The following is a 19,166-nucleotide window of genomic DNA, read 5'->3' on the forward strand; positions in this document are numbered from 1 at the left end:
AGCTTACAAAGGAGGCATACTATGGGAAAAAAAGCATTTTGCTATAGTCAGGAGATCTGGATACTAGTCATGGCTTTTTTCTGTGTAACCCTGTGCAAGATACATAATCTATCTGAGCCCCAGCATTTGCATCAGGTTAAAAGAATGAACTTTTACTATTCTTCTCACAATTATATTCCATTATATATTTATGTTATATAGTTTTATGATAAAAGATCAGAAACTTCCCTATATAGAATCTCAAGTTCCTTAAAATTAGCTACTTAAAACTAATTTTCTTGTCCTCCCTCCATATGCACATACAAAAAAAAAGAAACCAAATAGTGGCAATCCAGGAACACCTATCTAAACGTATCTACCAAACTTTCTCCATTTAGTAATGTCATAACAGGAAAATCCAATTAAACCCTGCACCCAAACAAACGCAATAAAATACAAGTAGTCTACTATATTACTGGGTCAACCAGAATGCAACATTTTATCATTTTCAAAGATTTTAGAGCATGAGACAACCAAACACAAACATATCAAATAAAGATATCTGTGCCAGCATTCCTCACATCAATTTCAATAATATGAATTGTTAATAACAACTGAATGTCTTAATAAATACAGAAATAGCTAAATTACAGGGCCATTAAAAACCATGAAAGAACTACATGGGTTCAAGTTGACCCTTGAACAACATGGGGTTGAACTGCACAGATCCACTTATACATAGATCTTCTTCAAATAATACATACGATACTACTACTACACATGGTTGGTTGAATCCATGTATGCAGAACCACAGATCTGGAGGACAGACTGTAAAGTTATAAATTTTTGAATGTGGAAGAGGAGTATGTGTCACCCCTTAACCCTTGAGTTGTTCAAGGGTCAACTGTATAATGACACAGGAAAATGTTCATGACATAAAATATGAACTGAAAAAAGCAAGAAACTATACTACATGTAATCCTAATTTTATATGAAAACCATACACATATAAAGATATACACAAATTATATCAATATTATATATGTGTGTGTATATAAATGTGTGTATGTAGATACACATACGCACTGAGGAGCAAAGATAAATACACCAAATATTAACAATGATCAACTCCAGGTGATGAATTCCAGGTAATTTTTTATAAATTTTCTAAAAAGCAACGTATTTGTCAAAAGTTCTTTAATGAACATTAACTCTGAATAATGAAAAAATATTCAATCTTTTAGAGATGGTAATTACTTAACATCTATTAAATATAATCCTTAGGTCTTAAGTATATGTACCTTATATACAGTATATCTCAGTATATCTAAATTCAGTATATCTAAATGCAAAGAAAATTCCCTGTTTTGAAAAACTGAATCAAACCCTGGTATGTTGCTGGTGGGACTATAAAATGGTATAGCCACTGTGGAAAACAGATCAATGGTTCATCAAAAAAGTAAACACAGAATTACCATAGAATCCAGCAAATCTACTTCTGGTATATAACCAAAAAAAAAAAAAAAAGAAAGAAGGAAATCAAACAAATTATTTGTACACTTATGTTCATAGCTTCCCTGGTAGCTTGGATGGTAAAGCGTCTGCCTACAATGTGGGAGACCCGGGTTTGATCCCTGGGTTGGGAAGATCCCCTGGAGAAGGAAATGGCAACCCACTCCAGTATTCTTGGCTAGAAAATCCCATGGACAGAGGAGCCTGGTGGGCTACAGTCCATGGGGTCGCAAAGAGTCGGACACGACTGAGCGATTTTTTTTTTTTTTATGTTCACAGCAGTATTATTATTCACAACAGCCAAAAGGTAGAAACAACTCAAATGTCCATCAACAAATGAACATATCAAGAAGATGTGCTGTGTATAATGGAATATTATTCAGCTTTATATAGAAAGAAAATTCTGACACACTACAACATAGACGAAACTTGAAGGCATTATGCTAACGGATATAAGCCACACACAAAAGGGAAAATATAGAATGGTGCTTGCCAAGGGCTGTAAGGAGGGGAGAATGGAAGTTATCATTTAATAAGCAGAGAGTTTCAGCTCAGGAAGATGAAAAAGTTCTGGAAATGGATGGTGGTGATGGTTGTACAATAATGTGAATATGCCTAAAGCTCCTATATTTTACATTAAAAATGGTGAAACTCGTAAATCTTATTTTATGCATATTTTAACAATTACAATTTTAATTATAAAACAGAAACATGTAAATTAGATTAATCTGAAATCAATACTCCAACAGAATATGAGAAATGCTAGCTAAGATACTTGAGTTATACCACTTTTAACATAATGTACAAAGCAGAATCATTGTATAGTAGAAATAAAAACTATTACTATAATTTTCAAAAGTAAACAGTATGAAAATACAAAATTGAAAGAGAAAATGGTATTTAATTTATCTTAGTTCTGCTTTTTATTTATTTTAAATTAAAAATCTTTAGTTCATTTATGGCCACAGCGCATGGCATCTGGGATCTTAGTTCCCCGACCAGGGACTGAACTTGGGCCCCCTGCACTGGAAGCACAGTCTTAGCCAGTGGACAGCCAGGGAAGTCTCCTTAGTACTGCTTTTTAAAGAAAAACAACCAGACAATGATGAAACCTGTGGATACCTGGAAGAATTTCAGAAACAGATTTTATGACTTAATACACTTTTAAAAAATGAAGAGATTATATAACTTTGGCAATTACAAATTGCAATTATGATATTATATATACAATTTTAAGGGGCTACCCTGGTGGCTCAGATTGTAAAGAATCTGCCTGCAAAGCAGGAGACCTAGGTTCGATCCCTGAGTTGGGAAGATCCCCTGGAGAAGGGAATGTCTACCCACTCCAGTATTCTCACCTGGAAAATTCCATGGAGAGAGGAGCTTGGTGGGCTACAGTCCATGGGGTTGCAAAGGGTCAGACATGACTGAGCAACTAACACACTACCCAATTTTAAATAGTATTCTAATGATGTAACATACCAAGAACTAAATGAAAAAAAAGGGGGGGAGGAGAAATCATAGGTATGATAGACTTGTGCACATTTTCAAGAAATATATTGTTTAAAGACAGAATGCAGTGAATAAGGAATGCATACACATGGTGGAAAGGATGCTCATTACATGTACAATCCACTGTGGGACAAGACAGTAGAAACCAGACACTATGCACTTGTCCCAGAGAAACATCCGTCAAGGGCCACCACATTATCCTTCAGGGTGGCCTAAGATACAGCAGCTTCTGAGTCAGTGAGAAAAGAGGGAGACAATATACAGTAAGACAAACTAACTATATATATTCCTCAACACTTACCTTCTATATCGGCTGTTGCTATTTTATGCTTAATTTCTTTTTGTGACACCTGTTGAATATTCTCCCTCTGCTGTTTAGTTTGTTGCATGGAATGAGATTTCCAGAGTTTCCGTAGCTCTTCTACCTCAGTCTCTGAGTCCTGATTTTGTTCCCTTCCTTGTTTTCCTTTGTTGACAACTTGCTTTTGTTTAAATTCCATTGCTTCCCCACAAGGCATACTTTCTTTTTCAACTTCTTCTTGATGTAGTGAATTCTCATTAAGAGGAAACTCCTGGTTATCTTTTTTTATACCTGTGCTTTGTTCTTTAAGACCTGATATTTTTTGAAGATTATCTGCAGCCTGATCTCCTTCCTTAGAGGCCATTTCAAGATTATTTAAACCAGTTTTAAGAGAAAGAGTCCCAACTTCACTGGCAGTATGTCCAGAACCAGATTTTAGGTGATCGGGCGTACTAGCAGCCTCTGATATGACCGTCAAACACTCTACTCCACTCTGAGTGATGGTCTGCACAGATTCTGATGATGCGCCAGATGATTTATCGTGTCGTAGCTCATCTGAAGAAATAAGCTCCTCCCGAATAGGAGAGAGTTCTGATTCTGTGAACACATCTTCAGAAAGAGACTCCTCAGTGCTCCTAGGAGCAGTGCTGGCACTATCATTAGCTGCATCACGGATTCTTGAGTCTAGTTCATCAGTATTACTTCTTGTCACTTTCTTTAAATGGCAGAAGTCCCTTCCTGATAACTGATCTATCTCTCTGTCAGTAAACAAAATTTAAAGTTATTATTTTTTAAATTATAGAATTTTATTTTCCACAAACTTAACACTGAATTAATATCACTAAAAAGGCTTTTCTAAAAGGACACAGCATACATCTCTTAATAGCATACTAAAAAACTGATTCGTATAGAACAAGTAATTAATTAAGTTTTTGCACCAACTACTTAAGATATGGGAAATATCTATCAGTGTAAGATTTACTGAACTGATCTACCTGAAGACAAGTTGAAGACACAACTTTTGGGTGAAGCTGTAATTCTAAACTAAAATTTACTCACTGATGAAATATGAAAAATAGGATTAAATAAAGTTTTAATTAAAATTTTAAATGTGTTAATAAAGCACATTGACTGATACTATGTACACACACATAGTGCTTATATAGATTTAAACAGAAATTAAACTAAAATAAATGACTCAAATGCAAAGCTAAAAATCAACCTGAACAGAATCAAGGCAAAAGTACTTAGAGGAATTCTTCATGGTTCCAGTGACAACTCTTAACAATTCTAAGAGAACTTGTTCAGCTAACAGGTTAGATATTAGCTGGCTGAATGATTCATCATTACTTCTAGATTTCCATGTTTAATGCCGTTTGTAATATACAAGCACTAATGTTCAAAGATTAGGTAGTGTAAGTTCTGCATGGAGGCAGACTACAGCATGATATACAAATCAACAATTTAAAACGATGGCTAAAAACTAGTAAATGGAAACGATATGAGTTTTTAGTGGGAAAAGAATATTTATGCAAGTTTGAGAATAGAAAAGACTGGGAAGTAAGTTGACACAAAATTTATTGGTGACCTCTGGATGGTGAAGATGGGTAACTCTTTCCCTCTTATTCTAGTTTTGATATTTTTATAATGATAAACATAATTTTATTGTGCATAGGATAGGTAAATTTTAGTTTTTAAAAAGTATCAGTTAGTTGAAGTCCAATTCCTATCTCTGCTTTCCTTGCACTGACTGATTCACCTTAAGAAATCCAAGCATCTAGTCTGTGCTATTAAATATGTAACAGTGTCACCTACTGGTGATCGACTAAAACTGCACACACAGGGTCCTGAAAGAAAGTGAAGTGGGGTTACAAAGAGCCCATGCTGCTCCTCCATGGGATTTTCCAGGCAAGAGTCCTGGAACTCAGCAAAAAGAGTTGAGAAACTATCTGTAGAAGACCCTTAGGTAAGAGATAAAGTTAAGTAAATCCAACAGGACACAGATTTAGATAAGTGTTGTAACATTTTTTTTTTTTTTTTTTGTCAATCATGCTGCTATTGTTCCTGAACAATACCTTTGAAATCAACTTCCCAATATAAGACAGAAGAAAACCAATAAAATCTTATACACCTCATTTTTACCATATATAACATTATTCTGCAAAATCACATGACTCATTTATCTGATCTGTTGCCAGATATTTATTTTTAATCAATTCATAAGGCAGGATTTAAAGAAATCTCTTTTTGGAGTACTTTTTAAAAAATGTTTGGATCAAATAGATGGTCTTTCCAGGTGATGTTCTAAATGATAAAAAAGTGATTTAGAAGAGGAAGAGGAAGAGTCCCACAGCATCTGTGTAGAATAGTTAGGTACCATACCACATAATACTCAATAAAATCCCGAAGTATCCTAACACAAACGGAAAATCAGGGCAAGAGAAAATGATCTCACTCATGACTGACATAGCTATAATCTTGATTCCCTTTTAATCTAATCCTTCACTCCTTCACCTTTGCCTCACCTCTCTACCTGCCACAGTAATCTTTATTTGCTCAGACTGATTTTGGATGATGATATATTAAAAACTAACAGTAGAGGCAATCTTAGGAATAATCTGCATCTCTAAAGATGAGTTTACCACGCCAAAATAGTTATCTATTGGGGTGGGAGGTATAATGGACATTCTTAAATAAATGATTTTATTCTACCTTAGGTATTCTAACAATTTATATAGTCTGCCTCAGAGACAAAAATAACTTTCTCTCTTTTGTAAGTAGTTCTATCTCACAAAGGTTAATTTTAAAACAATCATTATCAACTTTATAGGTTATTACAGGGACAGAAATCTCAGTATCAGTTAAAGTGAAGACAGTTTTTAAACCGTTGACAAAGGAATGACAAATTATGAAGAAATAGGGAAGCTCTTTTCTATTTTAATTTTCTTCCTTTGTACTTTCCTATTCCTTTCTTTGTAGACCTATCTTTTATTTTCTTATTTATTATCCTTCCCTTTTCTCTCTGTCATTACTTTCACAGGCTGTGCTGACCTGTAACCTCACACCTATTGCTTGAAACACACAAATTCCATAACCAGTACATTCTAGGGTTAACTTTACACTTGTGCAATCTATGGGTCTTCTCCCCTATATTTCATAGTTTCCTGAGAGAGAAGGATGCAAACATATAAAATCAGTAAATAAAAGACAAAGCTGCTCTGGTTGTACCAACGTCAGGTCTTTGCTCATGACCTCTCCCAAATCCCACACCCAACTCTCCAGGCTCTTCTAAGGAAAATTTGAAACGTATCCTTGATTACTTATATTACTTTAAATTACTAATAAAAATAACTTAGAATTATGAATTCCGTATCTGAAGAAAAAGGGCTGGTAAACACTGAATTAAATGAATACTACAGGTTACTTTTAAATATCAGGTTCTCTGATCAAATATGCAAATATCAATTTAAAACAATTCCTAACTATTCCAGTGCATAAAGAATAATCTTTTCAACACTATATATGTTTCATTACTGATAAAATGAAAAGCATCTATAATAAAACTACTAAAAGATACTTAAGAGGTATTAGACCAAGGTCAACTAACTAGATGGAAAAAACTGCAAAGGAGTATAAATATCACTCTTACATGGGTAAGGATTCCTTTATTTTGCTATCCAAAATTTCTTTGTACATTGCTGCTGACATCACCTCTTCCATTGGACACATGATGCCATATTCCTCACAGCCATTCTCTTGAACCAATGGGTCAGTTTTATGTGGATCAAACATTATATTGTTTGGTGTAACTAGCAATACACCACTGACTGTGCCCTAAGATGAAAAGAGAAAATAATGTTTAATCTTCAAAGTTTACATTTCCAAAAATTATTTTAGATATTTTTACTGATTTTCTTCCCATGTTAGGCCACCTACATTATACAAAAGTAGTACACTCAAGCACTATGGCATTCTCATGAAAATGTTTTTAATAATACCCAAATTTTCCCAGTAAATTCTCCTTGTTAGCAGGGCCAAGTTCAAAGAATATTATATTCACCGTCAATCAGTCAAGTCAGGAATTAAAATCTGCAGCCTCAGTAAACTGTTGAGTTACATCAGCAAGATAATTGCAGTAATGTAAGGAGGACTTTATAGTCCTCCAAAGGCATGAGCCTTGTTTCACATTAATTTGCACACAACTTCTTGTGTTGTTCTCACCAAAGGTATCAAATGGTTTCATGCAGACAATGCAAGTTTAATAAATAATGTGCCTATAACCCAATCTACTATAAAAGGAAATAATGTAATCTGTTTAAAATATCTTTAAAAGTAAGTCTCAACTTTACTTGACTCCGCTAGCCTAGTTATATGGCCTTGGGCAAGCGCAGCCTCTGGGGCTGTTTCTTCATCTGTAACATAGGATAGATTAGATGACTTCTATGACTTCTAAGGCATATGGCATCTACTTTAATCATGAAAAGCTATGACATTTTAAATATATTTATATAAACAGCAATACAAATATAAAGAATCCAACCCTCTAATCTTACAAATGAGCAAACTGAAGTACATAAGAAGCTGATCCCACTAATATTAGCTAATATTTACTGAATGCTTTGTATGTACCATGCTTTATACATATATTTTTCATTTCCTCTTCATAATTATAGTTCTGAAATGAGAATGGAGGCAAGAAAATTAAAATTGAGAGAGGCTAGGCAATTTGTTTTAAATAATCAACAACACAGCTAACTAATAAGCGGTAGGACTAAGATCCAAAATCTAAAAAGTCCAATGCTTTCTACTATAATCTCTCCACATTTGAGTTACAAATATTAATCACTCCAACTCAAGTACCCAAAATTCTTTAATCCCATACTATTTATCCACTTATTTACTTCTGAAGTACTGTTGATTTACAATGTTTCTTTGATTTCTGCATAAAGTGATTCAGTATTAGTAGGTGGGATCCTCTCATCTGGCCAATTAATAATGCCTGCTCTGACCCTGGTCGTAATATGAATTTTCTTCTAGGCTACTCAAGCTCAATCAGAACAACAAGCAAAATTCAGCCAAGGGAAAAAACCTCCCACAATTATGGGATGGATTTATGAGGTTAACATCAGGCTGTGGTCATTTCAGATTTAAGGTCCCCTCTTCCCATGGACAGAGGAGTCTGGTGGGTTACAGTTAACAGGGTCACAGGGTCAGACACGACTGAAGTGACTTAGCACTTAATCTTGAGAAAAATTAAATTATACTAAGGATAACCAGCCTAGTAACACTAGGAAACTGGACTGGGAGCTTTATGCACAGTGCCAATATATAATTTCCCTGAAAGATAAAGATTAGTATAGAACAGACTACATCAGATGACCTGAGAATACATTGGGCTAAACCTAATAGAAGTTCCTGGCTTAATTCTAATTATGATCTTAATAATATTGCTAGCTATATTATTTGCACTTTGCCAGTTTTACAAGATTATTGTTTCTTACAATACCAAAGGTATAACTGAACCTCCAATGAAAATAATGATGACTAGGTAATGTGAAGCAGTTGATCAAATACATAGTTCTGTATGGTATCAATGATTGTAATAGTCTAATTCTAGACATGGGAGGATAAAAGAAGAGGGATTACTTTCCTGGATCATAATTAAAAGACAGATGTCCAGAGATCTTTGACTATAAAGACCTACTCCTGGAATAGCACACTGAATGGCCTACCAGCAAAATCATCACCTAGGAATGAGTCTTCCTAGCTATGTGGGATGGATGGTCATGAAATGCCTCCCAAAGTATGATTGAATTTAAGACCATGATGGGGCCCTGTCAACTAACTGGTATTTGCCATGGGTGCTTGCCATCTACCTCTACAAAGATTAAATTGTTTGCTATTGCAGCTGCTGACCTTCAACATCCCCTGAAGGAGTTTAGGGTGGAGAGCAGAAATGTGGCACTCTCTGCTCTGGGAAAACTGGTAGGGCAGGTCTTTAGATAATTAGATATACTCAGGAGCTGATTTTATGAGCCAGTTCTTGCATCTCTTCATATCTGGTAAGGCACTAAAATCCTTCATGGTGACAGCTGTTTCCTATGACTAGGAGAAGCTTCATGAGACCAGCGGAAACTTCCTACCAAAAATTGTTGCTTGATTGCATGTATTCCCCCTTTACCAAAATCACATATATACTGTGCTTCCCCACTACCTATTTGAACAGTTTCTCAGAGCTATCTGAGATGCTGTGCATGTTGTGCATTTTTTTAAGTCAACAGAGTTAATATATACATTCTTTCTTAATCCCATTTTCAAACTTGCATTCCAGAGCACAGGCTCTATGGCATGCAGGTTTAGCTGCTCCTTGAGAATCTGCCTGCAATTCCCCCCTTTCGATTCCTGGGTCGGGAAGATATGCTGGAGAAGGCATAGGCTACCCACTCCAGTATTCTTGGGCTTCCTTTGTGGCTTAGCTGGTAAAGTATCCACCTGCAATGTGTGACATCTGGGTTTGATCTCTGGGAAGATCCTCTGGAGGAGGGAAAGGCTACCCACTCCAGTATTCTGGCCTGGAGAATTCCAGGGACTGTATAGTCCAAGGGGTTGCAAAGAGTTGGACATGACTAAGTGACTTTCACAAGACAAGACAAGAATGTGGAATCTTCCTGGACCAGGGATCAAACTTGTGTCCCCTGCACTGGCAGGCAGATTCTTAACCACTGGACAACCTGTGTATTTTTTTGATGATGGCCCACACCAAGGTACATCATAATCAAATCGATCAGCAATTTAAAAAAATTCAATCAAAAAATAGGCAGAAGATTTAAGCAGACATTTCTTCACAGAAGACATAGAGATGACCAAGAGATACCTGAAAAAAGATGCTCAAACTCCTAATTATTAGAGTAACGCAAATCAAAAAATACAAGAAGATATCTCCTCACACCAGTCAGAATGACCATCATCAGAAAAATCTACAGGACTTCCCTGGTAGTCCAATGGTTAAGAATCTGCCTGCCAACACAGGGGACACAAGTTTGATCCCTGATCCAGGAAGGTTCCACATGCTGCAGGGCGTCTAAGCCTGCAGACCCTACAGCCCCTTTAGTGGACAGTATGGAAGTTACTTAAAAAGCTAAAAATAGAGCTGCTCTATTATACAGAGCTCTAGTAATCCCACTTCTGGGAGTATATCCAGAAAAAAAAAAAAAACATGGTTTGAAAAGATACACACATCTCAATGTTCACTGCAGTACTGTTTACAACAGCCAAGACATGGAAGCATGCTAAATGTCCACTGACAGAGGAATGGATAAAGAGAATGTGGCATATAAAGACAATAGAATATTACTCTGTCATTAAAAACAGTGAAATAATGCCAAATACACAACATGCTTGGACCCGGAGACTTATCATACAAAGTCATGTAAATCAGACAGTAAGGTAAATATGTAGTATCATTTATGTGTGTAATCTAGAAAAATTTATACAAATGAATTTATTTACAAAACAGTAACAGATTCAGATTGAGAGAACAAACTCAGGGTTGAGTAAGGCTAAGTGGAGAGAGAGATTGGGAGTTTGGAACTGACCTGTGCACACTACTATATTTAAAATAGATAACTGGACCACAGTGGCCCAAGGGCAGCTAGACAAGGAGGGTATTTGCCTTGCAGAGCAACTCATATCTGTGGCCACACAATCTACCTCCCCCACCAGTTCCCACCATGTATGTCCATTTGGCCACAGAGCCAGCAAGAAGTGCTGGGCTCTGGGCACTGAATGGGTGGCTACACCAGACCAACGGCTATGGCAGCCCTGTCTATGGGCCTTGTGGTGCAGCTGTCATGCCTGGCCTCGACCCATGGCTAGGTACCTTCCCGTTGGCAAGGGACTCACTTGCACACTGATAACCTTCTTCGACCTGGCCTGGGGGCTATGTATTAACTTCCCCTACTTCTAAGTCGTGGATTCAGTGATTCTCAACATTTGCCTGCATCTACATATTTAGAGCAACTAACTTTATGGCATTGAGGTTGGGGGAGGCAGCAGAATGGTTGACCTCCACCCCAGCTCACCTCCTCTAGAGCAAAGTGGCCAGATCACCTCAGGCACACACACTTGCTGGCCTGTCCTGCCAATGACCCATATTTTCATGTAAACTGGTGACCAAAAATCATTATTTGTGGAAAGCTTGCAATATAACCAAAAAGTCTAAGATATAATGAGAAGTTGAATCTCAAGGAAACAGCTAATTCAACGAACAGAATTTAAAAACTTGAAAATCCTCAGAAATAGCTGCAAAGCTCTTGTGTGCATAAAACAAAAGATAGCACAAACATAGGGAAGTGACACTGAGCATCCTCCCCACAGGACATCCTATGGGGAAAAAAAGGAAAAGTTACTAACGACCTCAGTGGAGATAAAATGTACAAAAATGGTCCAAATAGGAAGCAAATCTTCCAAATTAGAAAAAAGAAGTGAACAGACTTCCAACTGAATAGAGTCAATTCTAGTCAATAGATGGATAAAGTTAGAAGCTAATCACATTATCTGGAAAGCACACATTTCCTCATCCCAAAACAAAAAACAAGGGCAAACAGAACCTACAGGGAAAAACAAACATTTCAAACGGTACAAGGAAAGCATGCTTCAAATATGAAGGAACATCAGATGTGACTGTTTTTCAACCACTGTCTGGAGAGTGAGGAAGGGAATCTGAATACTGGCACATGTGGATCAAGACTCTGCAGTCACGGAAAATCCAATCACAGTGTTCAACTTTGCTATTCAGTGAACAGTGTTTAGATAATCATCACAATGGAAATATTAGTTACGGCTTTTCATTTTTAGAGTAAATCTCTAGGCAAAGCAGGGAAGACTTAATTATGGTCACAGAACAGAAAGGGAATATTAACCAACTTTGACAAGTACAGGCAACAAGTTGGCAGGTAGAGGGGAGGAAATGGAATAGTGGTGTTATTCTCCTAAACAAGGAAGTTCAGATACTGTCTCTAGTTGAAAGAGTAAGACAAATTTAAAGTTATATTATTAAAGTGAATATTAAATATTTAGTGACTATAAAGTGGTTATATTTTTAAAGTGAATAAGGTGACAAACAGAAGAGTTAAAAATAGTTGACACAACCACATGTGGGAGGGGGGATAGAAAAACCAAGGAGAGAGCAGAAAATCAGTAGAAAATGCCTCATGTCATCAAGTTAAGGAACATTAAGAAAAGCCTATTATTAAGAAAAATGGAGTTAACCTCTAAACAGACATATATAAAAGATTCTGCTTCTGGGTTGGGAAAACAAAAGTTGAGAAGGGTGGGCATGGATCTACTGCTTTCCATTATATGCCCTTTTGTACTAGTTGATCTTTTAAAGTCCTTTATATGCAAGTATTAGATTAAAAATTAAAACTTAAAAAAAATAAGATAGCTAAAGCCCAACTGTATAGCACAGAGAATAAGCAAATGAAAAGATGCTCAATATCACAAATCATTAGGGAGGTATAAATTGCATTACTATTAAAGACCAACAAGCATAACTCAAATCTAAAACACTGACAACTGGGAGTTCTGGTGAGCATATGGAGCAACAGCAACTCTCAGCGACTGCTGGCAGTAAAACAAAATGATGCAGCCACTTTGAAAGGCAGTTTGGTAGTTTCTTACAGAGCTAAACCCAGTTTTACCACATGATCTACCAATCACACTCCTTAGTATTCAATCAAAGGAAGTAAAAATATATGTATACACAAAACCTGCATATTCTATATTCCTTAAATATCTAAACTTGAAAGCAACCAAGATGTCCTTCAGTAGGTGAATGGATAAACTGTTGTACAGTCACAGCAACAAAAACAAGTCGTCAAGCCATGAAAGGCTTGTTGTTGTTGTTCGGTCACTAGGTCATGTCCTACTTTTTGTGACCCCATGGACTGTAGCCTGCCAGGTTCCTCTGTCCATGAGCTTTTCCAGGCAAGAATACTGCAGTGGGTTGCCGTTTCTTTCTCCAGGGGATCTTCCCGACCCAGGGACTGAATTCGTGTCTCCTGAATTGGCAAGTGGATTCTTTAGTGCTGAGGCAGCAGGGAAGCCCATGAAAGACATGGAAGACTCTCAAATGTATGTTAAAAGAAGCAAGTCTGAAAGAAGCAAATTTCAGGATTCTATAATAACTGTATGACACTGACAAACTGAAAAACTATGGAGATAATAAAAAGATAAGTAGTTTCCAGGGATTCAAAGAAAAGGATGGATGAACAGAGCACAGAGGATTTAGGGGGCAATGAAACTACTTTGTGTAATTCGGCAATGCTGGATACATGTTATTATACATTTCTCAAAACCCACAGAATGTAGGACACGAAGAGTGAATTCTGATATAAATTATGGAATCCCACTTTAAGAATAAGACAAGAAGAGAGAAACCAAGTCAACACTAACCAAAAGGAAGCTGAAGTGACTACATCCGTAACCATCAAAGCAGATTTCACAGCAAAGAGTATTACCAAGAATAAAGTTTTTCATAATTAAACAAATCAACTCATCTAGACAATTTAAGAATCCCAAACATTTTTTGTACATAAGCACAGAGTTTCAAAATAACAAAAACTGGTAGATGAGGAGAGGAAAACAGACAAATCCACAATTAAGATTTCAACATCCTTCTGTCAATAATTAATAGAACAAAATCAGTAGGGATACAGAAAATAACACTCAACTTGACATAAGTGATATTTATAGACTACTTCTCCCAATAACAGTTGAATACATATTCTTTTCAAGTACACATGTAACATGTATCAAAATTTACCACATTGTGGACCATAAAACATTAAGTTTTCAAATAGTTTTCAAATATGTTCTCTAACCACATGGAAAAACATTAAAAATCAGTAACAGAAAGATATCTCAAAAAACTCCAACTAACAAAGAAACTAAACTAAGACACTTCTGCGTATTCCATGGGCCAAAGAAGAAATAAACAGAAAGTAATGAAAAAAATACAATATATCAGAACTGTGGATGAAGTTAAAACAGTACACAGGGGAAATTTATAGCTAGCACTAAACATCTATCTCAAATGCTCATAATTTATGAATTACAACTATAAAGAAATGGTTTTCATTTGTGACTTCTCAAGTCAGTAGTCAGTGTCATATTATACTTACTTTCTAAGAAATATGTGGATTTCTTCTGAACACTGTGGTACTTTTACTCTAATTTCCTTTGAATACCACAAGTTCTCTGCCTTAGAAAATCAACAATTGTGATAGATAAAACACAGATTCAAACTGCACTGAATTCTGGCCAGGATAGAGAAACCCTGCACTTGCTAACCTTTTCTTAAAAAGTTTCTTTTTTCCCCTGTGGTGAAGGAATATTTAGTCACTAAGTCATGTCCGACTCTTCTGCAACCCCATGGACTCTAGCCCACCAAGCTTCTCTGTCTATGGGTTTCCCAGGCAAGAATAATGGAGTGGGTTGTCATTTCCTTCTCCAATGGTGAAGTAAAAGAACTGCCTATTTCACAAGATTATCTTAAAATGATCACCATGTGCTGATGCTGATGACTAAAAATATAAATGCAAACTGTCATATTTTACTAATAAAAAATGATTAAAAGTTTTTCTAAAGTGCTATTTCTTACCTTGCCACTGGTAATATATCTGCAATTAATTTTAAGAAATTTCTCAGTAAATGCTTCTTCCTCCTCAGAAGTTGAAGATACAACTCGTGCAGGTCGAACAGCAGTAAAAGCGGATGAGGGAGTTGCTTCTTTTGGGTGGACTACATCAGGAATCTTTAAAAAAAAAAAAAAGATAAAGGCATTTCGGTGAACTAAATAAAACTAAGCACATTATTAAAGCCAAATGAACAGCTTTCCCCAATAAGTACTTTTCCTTCTCATCATATTCTGGAGATCAGCTCAAAATGTTTTTATTATTTAAAAATGGGAAAAAAGTCACTTTTTTTAAAATTTGGAAAAGATCTCCAGCACAACTAAAACTTATATTTTCAATCACTTCTTTGATGAGAATATATTTATATAATGATAATTTTTACATATATATACACACATATATATAAAAATCATCATGAGAATGTTGAAAACCATCTCTATCGCCAACTTAGGGATACACACAATACACACACACACATTCAGTTGCTCCTGAATTGAATGACTGGTCCTGATCACTTAATAAATCCCTCAGGTGTTGGGACAGAGAAAATGTGAGGGCTTGTCCGTGAAACCTAGGAATTCAGCAGAATCCATTCACTGAAGAACTTTTTAAAATTTCAAGCTATAATGAGTTTATCAGCAACATTTTATAAGGTATTAATTAGTTAGATCATAGGTTCTTAACTTTTTTGATGTCATGGAGCATTTCCACAGTGAAGCCTATAGACTTTCTTTACAGAATGGAACTTTTTTTGAATACTTAAAATAGAGGATTACAAAGAAAAACAATTATATTGAAACACAATTATCAAAACACTTTTTAATTGGATATATAGGTATATTTGATTCTTTATTAATATATTAAATAACAAGATCTAGAGATGACTCTTTAATGATAATTTTGAAGTACATGGCCATAGACAACATTCTGTGATATCTACAATACTAAATTGATTTGAAAATATGTGAGTTCTGCTGGGGACAAAGTCACAGGTATGTCTGGTTCTTTTCTGTTTACTGTTTATAGTCTTAATCCTTAAAAATGTTAGATTTCACTTAAAATTTTTTATATCCAAGTTCACAGAATTCACAATTCTCCCAAAGATCAGTATTATGTACAACAGTAAGACAATTAGACAGGTGCCATTTAATCTCTGTTTTAAATACCTCTAATGAAAGCATTTCATGTTTTATGAGTAAATTCACAATAACATAAAATGTTTTCATATAATAGCAAGGTTCTTCAGAGTTTTGAACTAAAACCTGCCACATTGTAATTAATACCTAATAATTATGACTTATCCTTTTGAAATAATAAATAAGACTGCTTCTTTGTCGATCTCAGACTCTTATATACTTGAAAAGAACTACCAAATTTTAACATAACTTTTCCTACTCTAATAAGTAGATCTAATTTCTTAAGCCTAAATGAGGAAAGAATTTTTAGACTTCCCTTCTAAATTTCATATGCCCTTCCTGAAATGGAGGGTTGAATCCCAAGCACTTGAGCAGATATTCAACAGATATTTTTGAAAACAGACCAGTTAAGAACACTATAAAACAACTACATTTAATATACTATAGCTATATTTTTTAAAAATCTAAAATGAAATTGTATTTTAACGCTGCATGACACTGTAAATCATTATCAATCTTTTCATTTTATGATGCAAATTATTAACTTCACACTCATCCTGTTATGTCTGGCAGTACTATATCTAAGAGTTTTGTATCATATATAAATTCATTTACCACAGATAATAATTAAATAAGGGACATTAATAATAATCTTAATTGGAGCCTTTATATGTAAGTATTAAAACCATAAGACATATACTATTGCCTTTATTTACTTTTATTTTTTTTCCATTACCTTAATTTTTGAGCAAAGTTATACTTGGCTAAATTCAGTAACTTGCCCAATGAGTAAGATGAAGCTGAGATGAAAACCCACGGTGCCAAAAAATCAACTAGTGAGCTTAACTAGAATACTATGTACTTTCCATTTCAAATATTCTTCTAAATGACTGTGTGCACAGGGGGAAAAAGTTAATACAAAGACATTGGAAAGTCCCCTGCAAGTTGGCACAAAACTATAAATAAAGTTTGTGATGTTGTTCACTTACTCTCAAATCAGGTGACAACATCATCTACTATACAACCGTATTATTCACAAAAACTGTATGTACCTTGTTATACTGTCAAATATTTCCCTTAAAAACAGACCTCAAAGAACAGTTTGCTGTTGTTACATCACAGTCTCAAATTCTATTATACAACTCAGTATCATTAGCAATTCCGATTTGTCAATGTAATCCTATTAAAAACAACACAGATTAGTTTGACAAATGCTTCAATTATAGCACAAAAGAGTATTTCTTTAAAAGAAATCAAAATTGTTTGGAGGAATCATAATCAGACTTCATTTTAACTTACATACATATTGATGGCAAAGCATCAGCATCTCTGTATTTCTGTGAATTTACAAATTCTGTTTCTTAATAAGGTGATTTTGAGGCTTATTTGAGAGCTTTCTGAAGCTTCTTTGTGCAATTTTGCTTTAGCCACTAGGGATGGAAAGGTTCTTAAAAATACAGAATTAAAAATTATCAAGCCTTAATAATCACTTCAATTGTTCAAAAGTGCAAAAGTAAAGCAATTTTATGACAAGTGATCCAAAAAGGCCATCTTTTTTTCTGTACAGTACGATTAAGTATTATATAATTTGTAGACTATTATTATAAATCATTATCATAAGCTAATTAGCAACTACAAACTCTCCTTTTCCCATGCTGCCTTGGCTTTATTGAGGTTTTGCTCTTTAGTGACTGAAAATACGGAGAAATGTTCTCTGGTAACACATAGGTTAACGTATATAAAATTTGAGGAAGAAAAGCCATACAAGGCATAGAAATACCAATATTTTCTTTCATACAACATAAATAATATCATCTAAAAGAAAATGTTATTTTTAAAGCAATGTACATTTCTTAACCAGTAAATATTGATGGGTACCATTTATTTTGTGTAAATTATTATGTTTAACTATCACTCTCAGAATTTATTTAAACTCCACTTCTTAAGAATTTGAGGCTTTTAAAACCAACATGCAGAATACAATAGAATACAAATAAAAAATAAAAATATTAGAGTGAAGAAAAACTTAAATGCAATTTTATGTGTTGTACTTGGAGTTTTGGATCCAGCTTTGAACTTTTTGACTTCCCTGGTGGCTCAGACAGTGAAGCGTCTACCTGCAATGCAGGAGACCTGGGTTTGATCCCTGGGTGGGAAGATCTCCTGGAGAAGGAAATAGCAACCCACTCCAATATTCTTGCCTGGAGAATTCCATGGATGGATGAGCCTGGTAGGCTACAGTCCATGGGGTCCCAAAGAGTTGGACACAACTGAGCGACTTTAGTGACTTCACTCACTCACACTTGAACTTTTTAGCAACCAGGTTAAAAAGCAAAGAAGAATCAGTTTTTAAATTCTAATTATGAAAACAATGCTCCCATTCAGAATCTAAAGAAAACTCTTACTCAGTAATTTATTTGTGATGTTACAAATATAGAGATTTCTTCTACATAAAGAACTGCTTTCCTAAAATCTACATAAATCTAAGTCTAACTATGAAGTTCTATGTTTTCACATATTCCAAATATAAAATTTTGTTCTAAGAATAAGACTAAGTTATAATTAGAGCACCATCATTTAAAAAGCACATATTAAAAATTTTAACTCCTTAATAAACTCCTGGTTTTTAAATTAAGTTTAAAAGCACCAAAGCTAAATTATATTATACAATATGTAGATAAGACAATTCATGTGTTATTTATACATTTGGCATTTATAGTTATTTAATTTCATACAAAGATGGGCTCAATAAAGGACAGAAATGGTATGGACCTAACAGAAGCAGAAGATATTAAGAAGAGGTGGCAAGAATACACAGAACTGTACAAAAAAGAGCTTCACGACTAAGATAATCACGATGGTGTGATCACTCATCTAGAGCCAGACATCCTGGAATGTGAAGTCAAGTTGGCTTTAGAAAGCATCACTACGAACAAAGCTAGTGGAGGTGATGGAAATCCAGTTGAGCTATTTCAGATCCTGAAAGATGATGCTGTGAAAGTGCTGCACTCAATATGCCAGCAAATTTGG

General features: G+C 35.1%; 1 protein-coding gene across 7 annotated transcripts in view; it reads right to left on the reverse strand.

Moving 5' to 3' along the window:
• OXR1 (oxidation resistance 1) overlaps window positions 1-19,166 on the reverse strand; it is a 458,954-nt gene that overhangs the window by 41,337 nt on the left and 398,451 nt on the right. For all 7 annotated transcript variants that reach the window (XM_040262147.1, XM_040262151.1, XM_040262152.1 and 4 more), the window contains 3 exons: window positions 14,967-15,119; window positions 6,954-7,138; window positions 3,305-4,062 (listed from right to left, as the gene is read on the reverse strand). In XM_040262147.1, coding sequence (XP_040118081.1) covers window positions 3,305-4,062; window positions 6,954-7,138; window positions 14,967-15,119 — 1,096 coding nt within the window. The remainder of the gene's footprint in view (window positions 1-3,304; window positions 4,063-6,953; window positions 7,139-14,966; window positions 15,120-19,166) is intronic.

This window comes from Oryx dammah, unplaced genomic scaffold (genome assembly GCF_014754425.2).
Source record: "Oryx dammah isolate SB20612 unplaced genomic scaffold, SCBI_Odam_1.1 HiC_scaffold_19, whole genome shotgun sequence".
NCBI classification, from domain to species: Eukaryota; Metazoa; Chordata; class Mammalia; order Artiodactyla; family Bovidae; genus Oryx; species Oryx dammah.